Here is an 11621-nt window from a genome sequence, read left to right as displayed (position 1 = left end):
GTTTAATTGCACGTGTCATTACCGGTACAGAATTATAAATTATTTGTACACTGCAAATTGACTCAACATATATAGATTTCCTAAAATAAAATCACTTAGAGCAGATTTCCTGGTGATTTAACAGTCTTTTCTGTCCAACAACAAATTATTTTACACAGTATATATATACACAGTGGGGAGAACAAGTATTTGATATACTGCCGATTTAGCAGGTTTTCCTACTTACAAAGCATGAGGTCTGTCATTTTTATCATAGGTACACTTCAACTGTGAGAGATGGAATCTAAAACAAAAATCCAGAAAATCACATTGTATGATTTTTAAGTAATTAATTAGCATTTTATTGCATGACATAAGTATTTGATCACCTACCAACCAGTAAGATTTCCGGCTCTCACAGACCTGTTAGTTTTTCTTAAAGAAGCCCTCCTGTTCTCCACTCATTACCTGTATTAACTGCACCTGTTTGAACTCGTTACCTGTATAAAAGACACCTGTTCACACACTCAATCAAACAGACTCCGACCTCTCCACAATGGCCAAGACCAGGGAGCTGTGTAAGGACATCAGGGATACAATTGTAGACCTGCACAAGGCTGGGATGGGCTACAGGACAATAGGCAAGCAGCTTGGTGAGAAGGCCATCTGGCGCAATTATTAGAAAATGGAAGAAGTTCAAGATGAAGGTCAATCCCTCGATCTGGGGCTCCATGCAAGATCTCACCTCGTGGGGCCAATGATCATGAGGAAGGTGAGGGATCAGCCCAGAGCTACACGACAGGACCTGGTCAATGACCTGAAAAGAGCTGGGACCACAGTCTCAAAGAAAACCATTAGTAACACATTACGCCGTCAGCGCATGTCCAGGCCCATCTGAAGTTTGCCAATGACCATCTGGATGATCCAGAGGAGGAATGGGAGAAGGTCAGGTGGTCTGATGAGACAAAAATAGAGCTTTTTGGTCTAAACTCCACTCGCCGTGTTTGGAGGAAGAAGAAGGATGAGTACAACCCCAAGAACACCATCCCAACCGTGAAGCATGGAGGTGGAAACATCATTCTTTGGGGATGCTTTTCTGCAAAGGGGACAGGGCGACTGCACCGTATTGAGGGGAGGATGGATGGGGCCATGTATCGCAAGATCTTGACCAACAACCTCCTTCCCTCAGTAAGAGCATTGAAGATGGGTCGTGGCTGGGTCTTCCAGCATGACAACGACCCGAAACACACAGCCAGGGCAACTAAGGAGTGGCTCCGTAAGAAGCATTTCAAGGTCCTGGAGTGGCCTAGCCATTCTAGCCAACCCCCAGCGACAGCCCCGAAACCTGAAGGATCTGGAGAAGGTCTGTATGGAGGAGTGGGCCAAAATCCCTGCTGCAGTGTGTGTAAACCTGGTCAAGAACGACAGGAAACGTATGATCTCTGTAATTGCAAAAGTTTCTGTACCAAATATTAAGTTTTGCTTTTCTGATGTATCAAATACTTATGTCATGCAATAAAATGCAAATTAATTACTTAAAAATCATACAATGATTTTCTGGATTTTTGTTTTAGATTCCGTCTCTCACAGTTGAAGTGTACCTATGAAAGAAAATGACAGACCTCTACATGCTTTGTAAGTAGTATCAAATACTTGTTCTCCCCATATATATATATATATATATATATATATATATATATATATATATATATATACACACACACCCACACAGTAAACATATAAATATATATTCCCACATTTTGTTGTGTTACAACCTGAATTTAAAATGGAGTCGATTTTGACACACAATACGACATAATGTCAAAGTGGAATTTTGTTTGGAGAAATGTTTTGAAATTTATAAAAAATCAAAAGCTGTAATGTCTTGAGTCAATAACTATTCAACCCTTCGGTTATGGCAAGCCTAAATAAGTTCAGGAGTAAAAATGAAATCACATAATAAGTTGCATGAACTCATTCTGTGATCAGGAATAGTGGTTAACATGATGTTTGAATGATTACCTGTCACGTGACGAGGGGGTGTTTTAGTTTAAAATTTCTATGTTGGTGTTTTGGTTTGGTTCCCAATTAGAGGCAGCTGGTAATTGTTGCCTCTAATTGGGGATCATATTTAAGTAGCTAGTTTTATATTATTTTGTGCATGTGCACCACGTAGTCACGTTTCGTTGTTCGTTTATTTGTTTTTGTTTTTGTTTTGCTTAAGTTTCACTTTATAATAAAGATGTGGAACTCTACGTACGCTGCGCCTTGGTCCCGTTCTTACGACAACCGTGACAGAATATTCCACCAAATGAGGACCAAGCAGCGTATCTACGAGGTAAAGGAGTTTTGGACATGGGAAGAAGTGATGGGTGGATACGAAACCCTTCCTTGGAGGCAGACGGAAGGTAATAATGGAGGACAGCGACAATGCCAGGGTTCGCGGGCACAGAAAGCCGAAGGACAACCCCAAGTTTTTTGGGGGAGGGGGACACAGGGGGTGGCCGTCTGAGCCGCGGGAAGAGCCAGAGTAGACGATAGAGAGGTGGTCGGTCGACCCAAGGATAGAGCCAGAGCCCGCCTGGGAATCGATGGAGCAGTGTGAAGAGGGATATCGGAGTCATCAGTCCGGTGCCATCTGTGCCGGCTCAACATGCCAGATCTCCAGTGCACCTTCCCAGCCCGGTACGTCATGTGCCTGCTCCCTGTACTTGCCCTGAAGAGCCAGAGACCATCAGGGAGGCAATGGGGAAGTTGGGAGAGAGAGATGAGAGAGATGTTGTGCATGTGTGTTCTCCTCAATATCCGACCAGAGGATCCGGTTAGCAGTCTGGTGCAACCTGGGCCGGCTCCACGGTTCTGGCCTCCAGTGCACCTCCCCAGTCCGGTACGTCCTGTGCCTCCTCATCGCACTCGCCCTGAAGTGCGTGTTCCCAGTCCGGTATGTCCTGTGCCTCGCACTCGCTCTGAAGAGCATGTCACCAGTCCGGTGCTACCTGTGCCGGCTTCACGCATCAGGCCTCCAGTGCACCTCCCCAGTCCGGTACGTCCTGTGCCTGCCTGCTCCCGCACTCGCCCTGAAGTGCGTGTCACCAGTCCGGTGCTACCTGTACCGGCTCCACGCACTAAGCCTCCAGTGCGCATTCACAGTCCAGAGCTTCCGGTGGCGGTTCACAGTCCAGAGCTTCCGGCAACGGTTCAGAGCTTCAACCCTTCGGTTATGGCAAGCCTAAATAAGCGACGGTCCAGCGACGGTCTGGAATGTCCAGCAACGGGCAACGGTCAGGGACCTCCAGCGAAGGGCAGCAGTCCGGAGCTTTCAGGCACGGCGTCCAGTCCAGCTCCATAGCCGGAGCCTTCCTCTGCGCCGGTGTCTAGTCCAGGCACGGCACGGCGTCCAGTCCAGCTCCAAGGCCGGAGCATTCCTCTGCTCCGATGTCCAGGCACGGCGTCCTCTGCGCCGATGTCCATTCCAGGCACGGTGTCCAGTCCTGCTCCAAGGTCTGAGCCCTCCTCTGCGCCGGTGTCCAGTCCAGATACAGCATACAGTCACGCTTTTAGGTTGGAGTCTTCCTCAGCGCCGGTGCCCAGTCCAGGCACGGCGTCCAATCCAGCTCCAGGGCCAGAGCCCTTCTCTGCGCCGATGCACAGTACAGGCACGTCGTTCAGCCCGGTGCCATGGTCGGATCTGGGGGAGGCTACGACCTGCACCGGAGCCGCCACCGACACTAGTCATCCCCCCCTAACCCTCCCATTTGGTTTCAGGTTTTGCGGCCGGAGTCCTCGAAATAAAGATGTGGAACTCTACGTACGCTGCACCTTGGTCCCATTCTTACGACAACCGTGACACTACCTCATCTCTGTACCCCACACAATTGTCTGTAAGGTCCCTCAATTGAGTAGGGACTTGCAAGCACAGATTCAACCACAAAGACCAGGGAGGATTTTCAATGCCTTGCAAAGAATGGCACCAATTGATATATGTGTAAAAATAAATAAAGAAGATGCTGAATATCCCTTTAAGCACGGTGAAGTTATTAATTAGGCTTTGGATGGTGTATCAATACACCCAGTCACTACAAATAAAAAGGCATCATTCCTAACTCAGTTGCTGGAGAGGAAGGAAACTGCTCAGGGATTTCACCATGAGGCCAATGGTTATTTAGTTTAATGGTTGTGATAGGAGAAAACTGCGGATGGATCAACAACATCGTAGTTACTCCACAACACTTACCTAAATGACAGAGTGAAATGCAGGAAGCCTATACAGAATAAACATGTGTGATTGAACATTTTATATTTGTGCTTTTCTAACATCCAATTTCTGTGTTATATTCATTTTCTTTTCTAATAACCAATTTCTGTGTTCATGCAAGTGACTGATTGATCGAATTTTCACTATCTGCAATTTGGCAGTATGCCCAGAACCTTGTTTAGAGAAAGAGATATCTCTGTTTTGGCATAGTTTGGGTTTATATCGCTGATGCGGTCAGCGATCAATCTTTCCATTGGCGAGGGTTCACTTATTAGCAGGGGAATGGGAGGCACCACCTCCGATAGCTTGCTCATTATTATTATTAATATTTGATAAAGTTTGGGTTTTGACTCGTTGGAAACTGCAAAAACGATTTGAATCAATTTATAGATGTTAATGAATCATTAATACTGCATCAGTAATGTGGGAGTTGGACTTCAAGGAAACTTGCAAAAGCAAAACTTAATTGATTTAGCAATGTTAATGATTAATTAGGCTATCTGGGAATTAAACTTTAATTAACCTGAAAGCGTCATTGTATCTAGGTTAAATTGACAAGTTTAAAATGTCTCATTGGTTGGAAGAAATTAATTTGGTCCTTATCCGAATGATTAACTGGGAAAAAAGGTTTGTTTGGCAATTTACCTTCCTTGTTAAATCATGAGACACGATATCCAATCAGTTGAGATTGGTTGGATATTATTCAATGTAACCAGATTTTACAGATGTGAGAAGAAGAAGTTTGCCTTCACATTGGAAAAACAATTATTCCCCCCCAAAATAGCAGATTCTTCACTTCACTCTATCTGACCCTGAAAACTGAAATCACACAGGATTCCAGCAAAGGTGGGACTTCAGTGGCCCAAAGCTTGGGATGCCAGCTGTAAACAAAGAAAATGTATTCTCTCTGTTAGCTTCTAATACAAAGCTAACCGCTCTTGTACAAGAATGTTCACTTCAAGCACAAAAAGGTCCCGTTCAATTCGGGAATGGGTGTTTACTAACGATGTCTCACGTTCAACCCAATCTGCGTTTCTTGCTATTGATGTTACCGGAGCACGCAATAACAAAGAAATACTCGCCACGTCTACTCACGCGAGAGACAGAGAGATAATACTACGCTTCTGCCAAGCAAATATATTTTCTCAAATATCCTTAAAATCGGCTGGCCCTTATGTCCTAGCTCTGAAAAAATGTATAATTCACCGTAAACACTCTGAACCTTTGTCAGATATACCCCACAGGTGACAATCTCTCCCTGGTATTTGGGTCGAAAGGAAACACACACCACTCAACATCAATCCTATCTACTGCAAAAAAAAAAAAAAAATGACTGAATTCAACAGTAAGGCCTAATTTTGTCTTAGATTCCTCACACGGGGGCACCAATATGTCGTGGCTTGACTTTAACATTAATCTGAAGACAGTTAGTTAACTATGTTTAATTGCTATCCGATTAAATTAATCATGTAACAATTAACTCATTAGAGCGGGTCTTTAAAGAGTTAACGTCTCCCGAATTAAACTATAAAAAGATCTTTACTTATCACATATATAAACAGTCAACTTATTAATCATAACCTCGTATCATATACATTTACATTTTTACATTTAAGTCATTTAGCAGACGCTCTTATCCAGAGCGACTTACAAATTGGTGCATTCACCTTATGACATCCAGTGGAACAGTAGTGCATCTAAATCTTTTAAGGGGGGGTGAGAGGGATTACTTTATCCTATCCCAGGTATTCCTTAAAGAGGTGGGGTTTCAGGTGTCTCCGGAAGGTGGTGATTGACTCCGCTGTCCTGGCGTCGTGAGGGAGTTTGTTCCACCATTGGGGGGCCAGAGCAGCGAACAGTTTTGACTGGGCTGAGCGGGAACTGTACTTCCTCAGTGGTAGGGAGGCGAGCAGGCCAGAGGTGGATGAACGCAGTGCCCTTGTTTGGGTGTAGGGCCTGATCAGAGCCTGGAGGTACTGAGGTGCCGTTCCCCTCACAGCTCCGTAGGCAAGCACCATGGTCTTGTAGCGGATGCGAGCTTCAACTGGAAGCCAGTGGAGAGAGCGGAGGAGCGGGGTGACGTGAGAGAACTTGGGAAGGTTGAACACCAGACGGGCTGCGGCGTTCTGGATGAGTTGTAGGGGTTTAATGGCACAGGCAGGGAGCCCAGCCAACAGCGAGTTGCAGTAATCCAGACGGGAGATGACAAGTGCCTGGATTAGGACCTGCGCCGCTTCCTGTGTGAGGCAGGGTCGTACTCTGCGGATGTTGTAGAGCATGAACCTACAGGAACGGGCCACCGCCTTGATGTTAGTTGAGAACGACAGGGTGTTGTCCAGGATCACGCCAAGGTTCTTAGCGCTCTGGGAGGAGGACACAATGGAGTTGTCAACCGTGATGGCGAGATCATGGAACGGGCAGTCCTTCCCCGGGAGGAAGAGCAGCTCCGTCTTGCCGAGGTTCAGCTTGAGGTGGTGATCCGTCATCCACACTGATATGTCTGCCAGACATGCAGAGATGCGATTCGCCACCTGGTCATCAGAAGGGGGAAAGGAGAAGATTAATTGTGTGTCGTCTGCATAGCAATGATAGGAGAGACCATGTGAGGTTATGACAGAGCCAAGTGACTTGGTGTATAGCGAGAATAGGAGAGGGCCTAGAACATAGCCCTGGGGGACACCAGTGGTGAGAGCACGTGGTGTGGAGACGGATTCTCGCCACGCCACCTGGTAGGAGCGACCTGTCAGGTAGGACGCAATCCAAGCGTGGGCCGCGCCGGAGATGCCCAACTCGGAGAGGGTGTAGAGGAGGATCTGATGGTTCACAGTATCGAAGGCAGCCGATAGATCTAGAAGGATGAGAGCAGAGGAGAGAGAGTTAGCTTTAGCAGTGCGGAGCGCCTCCGTGATACAGAGAAGAGCAGTCTCAGTTGAATGACTAGTCTTGAAACCTGACTGATATGGATCAAGAAGGTCATTCTGAGAGAGATAGCGGGAGAGCTGGCCAAGGACGGCACATTCAAGAGTTTGAGAGAAAAGAAAGAAGGGATACTGGACTGTAGTTGTTGACATCGGAGGGATCGAGTGTAGGTTTTTTCAGAAGGGGTGCAACTCTCGCTCTCTTGAAGACGGAAGGGACATAGCCAGCGGTCAGGGATGAGTTGATGAGCGAGGTGAGGTAAGGGAGAAGGTCTCCGGAAATGGTCTGGAGAAGAGAGGAGGGGATAGGGTCAAGCGGGCAGGTTGTTGGGCGGCCGGCCGTCACAAGACGCGAGATTTCATCTGAGAGAGAGGGGAGAAAGAGGTCAGAGCACAGGGTAGGGCAGTGTGAGCAGAACCAGCGGTGTCGTTTGACTTAGCAAACGAGGATCGGATGTCGTCGACCTTCTTTTCAAAATGGTTGACGAAGTCATCTGCAGAGAGGGAGGGAGGGGGAGGAGGATTCAGGAGGGAGGAGAAGGTGGCAAAGAGCTTCCTAGGGTTAGAGGCAGATGCTTGGAATTTAGAGTGGTAGAAAGTGGCTTTAGCAGCAGAGAGAGAAGAGGAAAATGTAGAGAGGAGGGAGTGAAAGGATGCCAGGTCTGCAGGGAGGCGAGTTTTCCTCCATTTCCGCTCGGCTGCCCGGAGCCCTGTTCTGTGAGCTCGCAATGAGTCGTCGAGCCACGGAGCGGGAGGGGAGGACCGAGCCGGCCTGGAGGATAGGGGACATAGAGAGTCAAAGGATGCAGAAAGGGAGGAGAGGAGGGTTGAGGAGGCAGAATCAGGAGATAGGTTGGAGAAGGTATGAGCAGAGGGAAGAGATGATAGGATGGAAGAGGAGAGAGTAGCGGGGGAGAGAGAGCGAAGGTTGGGACGGCGCGATACCATCCGAGTAGGGGCAGTGTGGGAAGTGTTGGATGAGAGCGAGAGGGAAAAGGATACAAGGTAGTGGTCGGAGACATGGAGGGGAGTTGCAATGAGGTTAGTGGAAGAACAGCATCTAGTAAAGATGAGGTCGAGCGTATTTCCTGCCTTGTGAGTAGGGGGAAGGTGAGAGGGTGAGGTCAAAAGAGGAGAGGAGTGGAAAGAAGGAGGCAGAGAGGAATGAGTCAAAGGTAGACGTGGGGAGGTTAAAGTCGCCCAGAACTGTGAGAGGTGAGCCGTCCTCAGGAAAGGAGCTTATCAAGGCATCAAGCTCATTGATGAACTCTCCGAGGGAACCTGGAGGGCGATAAATGATAAGGATGTTAAGCTTGAAAGGGCTGGTAACTGTGACAGCATGGAATTCAAAGGAGGCGATAGACAGATGGGTAAGGGGAGAAAGAGAGAATGACCACTTGGGAGAGATGAGGATCCCGGTGCCACCACCCCGCTGACCAGAAGCTCTCGGGGTGTGCGAGAACACGTGGGCAGACGAAGAGAGAGCAGTAGGAGTAGCAGTGTTGTCTGTGGTGATTCATGTTTCCGTCAGTGCCAAGAAGTCGAGGGACTGGAGGGTGAGATGGGCATAGGCTGAGATGAACTCTGCCTTGTTGGCCGCAGATCGGCAGTTCCAGAGGCTACCGGAGACCTGGAACTCCACGTGGGTCGTGCGCGCTGGGACCACCAGATTAGGGTGGCCACGCGGTGTGGAGCGTTTGTATGGTCTGTGCAGAGAGGAGAGAACAGGGATAGGACAGACACATAGTTGACAGGCTACACAAGAGGCTACGCTAATGCAAAGGAGATTGGAATGACAAGTGGACTACACGTCTCGAGTGTTCAGAAAGTTAAGCTTACGTAGCAAGAATCTTATTGACTAAAATGATTAAAATGATACAGTACTGCTGAAGTAGGCTAGCTGGCAGAGGCTGCGTTGTTGACTATGTAGGCTAGCTGGCAGTGGCTGCGTTGTTGACACTACACTAATCAAGTCGTTCCGTTGAGTGTAATAGTTTCTACTGTGCTGCTATTCGGGGCTAGCTGGCTAGCTAGCAGTGTTGATTACGTTACGTTGCGTTAAAAGAACGACAATAGCTGGCTAGCTAACCTAGGAAATCGCTCTAGACTACACAATTATCTTTGATACAAAGACGGCTATGTAGCTAGCTACGATCAAACAAATCAAGCCGTTGTACTGTAATGAAATGAAATGAAAATGTGATACTACCTGTGGAGCGAAGCGAAATGCGACCGGGTTGTTGAGTGCGGAAGTTCTGTTCGGTAGACGTTGGCTAGCTGTTGGCTAGCTAGCAGTGTCTCCTACGTTAAGGACGACAAATAGCTGGCTAGCTAACCTCGGTAAATTAAGATAATCACTCTAAAACTACACACTCTAAACTACACAATTATCTTGGATACGAAGACAGCAAAGACAACTATGTAGCTAGCTAACACTACACTACACTAATCAAGTCGTTCAGTTGAGTGTAATAGTTGTGCTGCTAATCGGTAGACGGTGGACGTTAGCTAGCTGGCTAGCTGCAGGGCAGATAGCAGTGTAGACTGCGTTAGGACGACGAAATACGATAATTACGCAATTATCTATGATACAAAGCCGGCTATGTAGCTAGCTAAGAAGAAATTGCTAAGATTAGACAAATCAAACCGTTGTACTATAATGAAATGTAATGAAATGTAATACTACCTGCGGACCGAGTGCGGATGCGACCGCTCGCTCCAACCCGGAAGGGTATCATCATTCTGAACAGTCATAACCTCCTTGCATCTGCAAAAACCCAAGTCCTACTCATGATTCAGTGCTACACAAATTGGTTTAATTATTTATTTAATAGCTAATTAAATGGTAAAGGATAAACACACACATTCTGCACCGGCTATTGACTGGAGACTTAACACACTGAAAACAGGTTCTTAGCAGAATGACAACAACATGGATGCTTGTTAAAACCTCTTAAGGATCCGCCCCTTTGTTTCAATTTTCGCATAAAATGACATAGCCAAATCGAACTGCCTGTAGCTCAGGCTCTGAAGCAAGGATATGCATATTCTTGGTACCATTTGAAAGGAAAGTTTGAAGTTTGTGGAAATGTGAGAGGAATGTAGGAGAATATAACACAATAGATCTATCTGGTAAAAGATAATACAATGAAAAAAAAACAACATTATTTTGTATTTTTGTACCATCATCTTTGCAAGAGAAATGGCATAATGTATATATTCCAGTCAAGGTGCCATTTAGATTTTGGCCACTAGATGGCAGCAGTGTATGTACAGATCATTAGACTGATCCAATGAGCCATTCCATTACTGTTCAAAATGTTTCATCAAGACTGCCCAAATGTGCCTCATTTGTTTATTAAAATTGGACAGTGCAGTTAGATTAACAAAAATGTACGCTTTCTGACAATATCAGATATGTCTGTGTGCTGGGAAATTATCTTGCTACTTACAACCTCATGCTAATCGCATTAGCGCACAGTAGCTCAACCGTCCTGCGGGTGGGACACCAATCTGTAGAGATCCTTAAGAGGTAAAAGAAAATATGGAGAGGGAGAGAGAGAGGGAAAGAGACACTTAACATTGCCACATTCAGAAACGACTCTCACCTACAGTAACCATATACTTTGCACACAAACCGCCGCACGCTTTGAGCAAGAAGACAGCAAATACCGAACAACTACGAAAGATAACCCTGAAGGAGCTGCAAAGCTCCACAGTGGAGATTGGAGTATCTGTCCATAGGACCACTTTAAGCCGTACACTCCACAGAGCTGGATTTTTACAGAAGAATGGCCAGAAAAAAAGTCATTGCTTAAAGAAAAAAGTAAGCAAACATGTTTGGTGTTTGCCAAAAGGCATGTGGGAGACTCCCCAAACATATGGAAGAAGGTACTCTGGTCAGATGAGATTCAAATTGAGCTTTTTGGCCATCAAGGAAAACGCCTTGTCTGGTGCAAACCCAACACCTCTCATTAAGGGGAACATTTAGATGTCTTGGAATGGCCTAGTCAAAGCCCAGACTTCAATCCAATTGAGAATCTGTGGTATGACTTAAAGATTTCTGTACACCAGTGGAACCCATCCAACTTGAAGGAGCTGGAGCAGTTTTGCCTTGAAGAATGGGCAAAAATCCCAGTGGCTAGATGTGCCAAGCTTATAGAGACATACTCCAAGAGACTTGCAGCTGTAATTGCTGCAAAAGGTGGCTCTTCAAAGTATTGACTTTGGGAGGGTGAATAGTTATGCACGCTCAAGTATTCTGTTTGTTTTTTTGTCTTATTTGTTTGTTTCACAATCAAAAATATTTTGCATCTTCAAAGTGGTAGGCATGTTGTGTAAATCAAATGATACAACCCTCACCAAAAACATCCATTTTAATTCGAGGTTGTAAGTAGGCAAAGGGTCTGTTGAGACAAAGCACGTTATTTGGTGAATTTGGAGAGCACAGGCCTGGATCTTCTCCCTTG

General features: G+C 46.3%; 1 protein-coding gene across 1 annotated transcript; it reads left to right on the top strand.

The window, feature by feature from the left end:
* The first annotated feature begins 2570 nt into the window (after positions 1-2570).
* On the top strand, positions 2571-3328 carry LOC135559829 (uncharacterized). The gene is made up of 2 exons (XM_065000706.1): positions 2571-2664; positions 2793-3328. Exons 1-2 carry the CDS (start codon positions 2571-2573, stop codon positions 3326-3328), a joined length of 630 nt encoding a protein of 209 aa, XP_064856778.1.
* The last annotated feature ends 8293 nt before the right edge of the window (positions 3329-11621 follow it).

Source organism: Oncorhynchus nerka, linkage group LG15 (assembly GCF_034236695.1).
Source record: "Oncorhynchus nerka isolate Pitt River linkage group LG15, Oner_Uvic_2.0, whole genome shotgun sequence".
Lineage (NCBI taxonomy): Eukaryota > Metazoa > Chordata > Actinopteri > Salmoniformes > Salmonidae > Oncorhynchus > Oncorhynchus nerka.
Note: the sequence above shows the minus strand (reverse complement) of the source record. Positions and strands in the feature narration are given on the sequence as shown.